Source organism: Euphorbia lathyris, chromosome 1 (assembly GCF_963576675.1).
Source record: "Euphorbia lathyris chromosome 1, ddEupLath1.1, whole genome shotgun sequence".
Taxonomy (NCBI): Eukaryota; Viridiplantae; Streptophyta; class Magnoliopsida; order Malpighiales; family Euphorbiaceae; genus Euphorbia; species Euphorbia lathyris.
Window position 1 is genome coordinate 125204164 of NC_088910.1, and position 3722 is coordinate 125207885.

At 39.1% G+C, this 3722-nt stretch overlaps 1 protein-coding gene across 1 annotated transcript; it reads left to right on the top strand.

Moving 5' to 3' along the window:
* The first annotated feature begins 414 nt into the window (after nucleotides 1-414).
* LOC136210915 (uncharacterized) lies at nucleotides 415-3332 on the top strand. Its single transcript, XM_066002377.1, has 6 exons — nucleotides 415-1210; nucleotides 1314-1476; nucleotides 1593-1769; nucleotides 1862-1945; nucleotides 2354-2435; nucleotides 2531-3332. Exons 1-6 carry the CDS (start codon nucleotides 876-878, stop codon nucleotides 2968-2970), a joined length of 1281 nt encoding a protein of 426 aa, XP_065858449.1. The 5' UTR covers nucleotides 415-875; the 3' UTR covers nucleotides 2971-3332.
* The last annotated feature ends 390 nt before the right edge of the window (nucleotides 3333-3722 follow it).

A 3722-nucleotide genomic window follows, 5' to 3' on the forward strand; every position in this document is an offset into this window, starting at 1 on the left:
ATTCACACAATCTCCTAACCAAACAACACCTAAATAATCTCAAAACAAAAATTTTCAAGAATTAAAGTTTCTTATAATATCATTAATTCTTCGAATTTTTATTTTAAGACCGTCAATAGTCGTTTTAAGGCATTGAGTAACCACCAATATTAAAAATATAAAGTTAAGTGGTCATACCGTTAAGAATTTAAGTTCAGTGACTATAACCTAAAATGGGTTCACCGGCCATGGGTCTAATTTACCATGTAACTAATCCTCAAATTTGGAATTTTCAATTTAAACGACGACGTAAGACTCATACCACTGAACAACTTTATTGGTAGTACTAGTATATAATTTCAACTAGTATCGTCTTTGTAAATGTCAAACGTGAAAAATGAGAACGCGGCAAATAAAGAAACTACGACTAGTCCTTCTATAAAACTTATCCTATCTTTTCCCATTTCATCTAAACGACATCGTTACTGTTACAAACGACATCGTTACTGTTACAAACAACACAAGCCTAACGTTTGCTTATTTCATTCCAATTGGTCCCTACGGCAATCTATACTACACGTCTCCCTGCCGCTTATCTCTGAAATCCTTATCCAACTCCTTGTCTTCTTCTTCTTCTTCATTTCTCTGCTGCCTCTCTCTGCAACCTCTCACATTTCCCCCCCTTCTTCTTATTCCTCTCTGCGCCCTTTTCAATTCTAGCCCAAACTTTGCTTTTAGGGGGGGATTGGGGTTGGGGTTTTGGTTTTGGTTTTCCTTCTCTTCTTTCTTTCAAACCCTCGTTTAATCGCTGTGCTTAACGCATCTTTTTTAATTCGATTCTTTCGAGGGTTTTTTCTTCTTTTTCCCTTTTCTTCGTCTGGGTGTAGTTTAATTTAATGGCTGTGTGGTCGATTTTGTTGGAGATTTTTAAGAGACCCACAATTGGGGATATCCTTACTGAGCTTGCTATGATTACCATTCCTTTATGGATTGCTGTTCTTGTGGGTGTGGTGGTAGGATGGACATGGAAACCCAAATGGGCGAATTTGGGTAGAGAATTCTTTGATTCTTCCGTTTCTAAGGGATTCCCTTTATCCGGCGCATCTTCTTATATACCTAGCTCCAATTCCTTGAAGTTTCAGTTGCCTGGTTGTATCTCTTGGATTGCTGACAACGGGATTCAAATCAATTCTTCTTCCTCTTCACAGCCTGACCTCGATGCCGATTGCAGGTTTGAACACTTTGAAACTGTCAATTTTGATAATTTTGTTTGAATCTTGGTGTTTTGCCCAATATTCCTTTTGCTCTAACCCTTTCCCCACTTCAATTTATAGTTCATCACGGTTAGAAAACGAAAAATCCAATGTTGTGAATGAAGAAGATTTGGAGTATTTATATAAGCTTGTGGAAGAGAAAGATGGAGGTCCTGCTTGGATTCATATGATGGAACGTTCTACCTCAACCATGAGCTATCAAGCTTGGCGTAGAGACCTCGAGGTTTGTTTCTTTTCCTCTGAGAATTCAGCTGCTTTCGGTGTTGTTTTCTTGGAATTGGTCAGTGGTAGAGTTGTGCGAACCATTTTGTTAATTAGATTGTTTTATGGGTTTGCCAGAGTGGTCCACCGCAGTACCGGAGCCGAACTGTTTTTGAGGATGCAACGCCTGAAATGGTGAGGGACTTCTTTTGGGATGATGAATATCGGTTGAAGTGGGATGACATGCTTATACACGCTTCAAGCTTAGAGGAGTGTCCTACCACAGGAACCATTGTCGGCCAGTGGATACGCAAGGTAGGAGATTGGTGTTTGACTTGTTCTTGGAAAACAATGTTTGATTTTGAGGTCTTTTGAGCTAATTTTATGTTCTTTTATGTTCGGTGCAGTTTCCGTTCTTTTGTAGTGACAGAGAATACATCATAGGTCGTCGAATTTGGGAATCAGGTCGAATGTATTACTGCGTTACAAAGGTATGAGAAAGATGGATAATCTTTGCCCTATGCCATTCTGCTGAGGAATTTTAGACTAAATTGTATGTTTTGTTGATTATAATTCAGCTTTAGGATGTAATGTGAATGTTAAATGTTTGTTTTTATACTTAGATTTATTGAGAACTTTGCCGTTCTGGTTCATGTGTAATCTTGTGAGAATATGTGGCGGTTGTATGTTGTTAATTGATTCGCTAATCGAGTACCTGGTTTTACCTTAAATTTATGCACATGGACTGTTTTTTGGTGTTTGGTAATTCGTTCCTATCAGTTGGTGTCACTTGATCGGGGCTGAATTTTAGCGTCTCTGTTTAGTCTTGTTTTACAATTTCCATTGCTCCAAAATTTGAAATAAGGTAGAAATTTTGATTCTGCTTTTAAATTTTTTAGGGAGTTCCTTGCTCCTCTGTGCCGAGACGCAATAAACCAAGACGTGTTGATTTGTACTACTCGAGCTGGTGCATTCGTGCTGGTAACTATCTTATTTTATTTATTTATGTTTCATTTAACAGTATTAGTAGTTGAAGATTCATATCTCTAAGATGTGTTTCTGTTGGTTATGACCAGTTGAATCAAATAAAGGGGATGGTCAGTTGACTTCGTGCGAGGTGCTACTTTTCCATTATGAAGACATGGGTATTCCTTGGGAGATTGCAAAGCTTGGAGTCCGGCAGGGTATGTGGGGAGCTGTGAAGAAGTTCGACCCTGCTTTACGTATATACCAGAAGCAAAGAGCTGCCGGAAGCCCAGTTTCACGTTCTGCTTTTATGGCTCAGATCAACACCAAAGTCAGCCCGGACTATGTGAGATCTCTGGAGAGCAACGGTAGTTGTTCCTCAGAGGTTGATAATCAGGATTCATCCAAGAAACAAGGGGGGAACATACCGAAGCTACTAGTAATTGGCGGAGCGGTTGCTCTAGCTTGCACTCTCGACAGGGGCTTGTTGACTAAGGCAGTTATATTCGGAGTGGCTAGAAGATTCGCAAACATTGGAAGGAGGTTGTGAGTGATTTTGGAAATATTTTTCGTATCATTCCTAACGTGACGGACACAGTTGATAGATGTTACATAGAATTGAGAAACGGTTGGACGATTCGAAGCATCTCTTCTCCTAACGTGCCCCTCTGCCAACGGGAGAAACCTTAGCATTCATTTTTCCTTATGTTTGAGCTTTGGTGCAGCTTCGGACGAGAAAAAGGGAGAACATCATATATCTGTATTCATCTAAATTTAACAATGTCATCATTCAATCTCAAGCTGCTCAAATAACTGAAACACTCAGGTTCTTTTTTGTTTATATATATTTGGCTAATGTAGCAATTCCTTGTGGTGCAATAAATTTAAGAAATGAAACTACATGTTGCTCAACTCCAATTTTTCGGCTTGTTAAAATGGGTTGTCATGTTATACTTGTGATATGCGATCTATATATCATGTATGATATAAATACGACGAAAATTAAATCACATCCTGTTATGTTGAACAGACCGTGTTAGCTGAGCTATTGACAGGTGATTTTTGTAAATCGTGTTGTCGGACATTGAGTGTTGTATTGGACATTGATAGGTGATTTTTGTAAATTGTGTTGACAGCCAATGTAATGGCACCCTCTCGATGGTGATTGGGTCAAAATGAATTCGAATGGGTCGAACAAAGGAAACCCCGTGTTTGCCTCTACTATCCGTGACTCTAAGGGGGTCTGGTTAGGTGGTTTTTGTATTAATCTGGGTATTTGTTCAGCTGTTCTTGCAGAGATTT

Coding starts and splice junctions, on each gene's coding strand:
- LOC136210915 (XM_066002377.1), top strand. CDS start 876: ATGGCTGTGTGGTCGATTTTGTTGGAGATTTTTAAGAGACCCACAATT. Junction 1,770..1,861: donor TCGGCCAGTGGATACGCAAG/GTAGGAGATTGG, acceptor TGTTCGGTGCAG/TTTCCGTTCTTTTGTAGTGA. Junction 1,946..2,353: donor TGTATTACTGCGTTACAAAG/GTATGAGAAAGA, acceptor TAAATTTTTTAG/GGAGTTCCTTGCTCCTCTGT.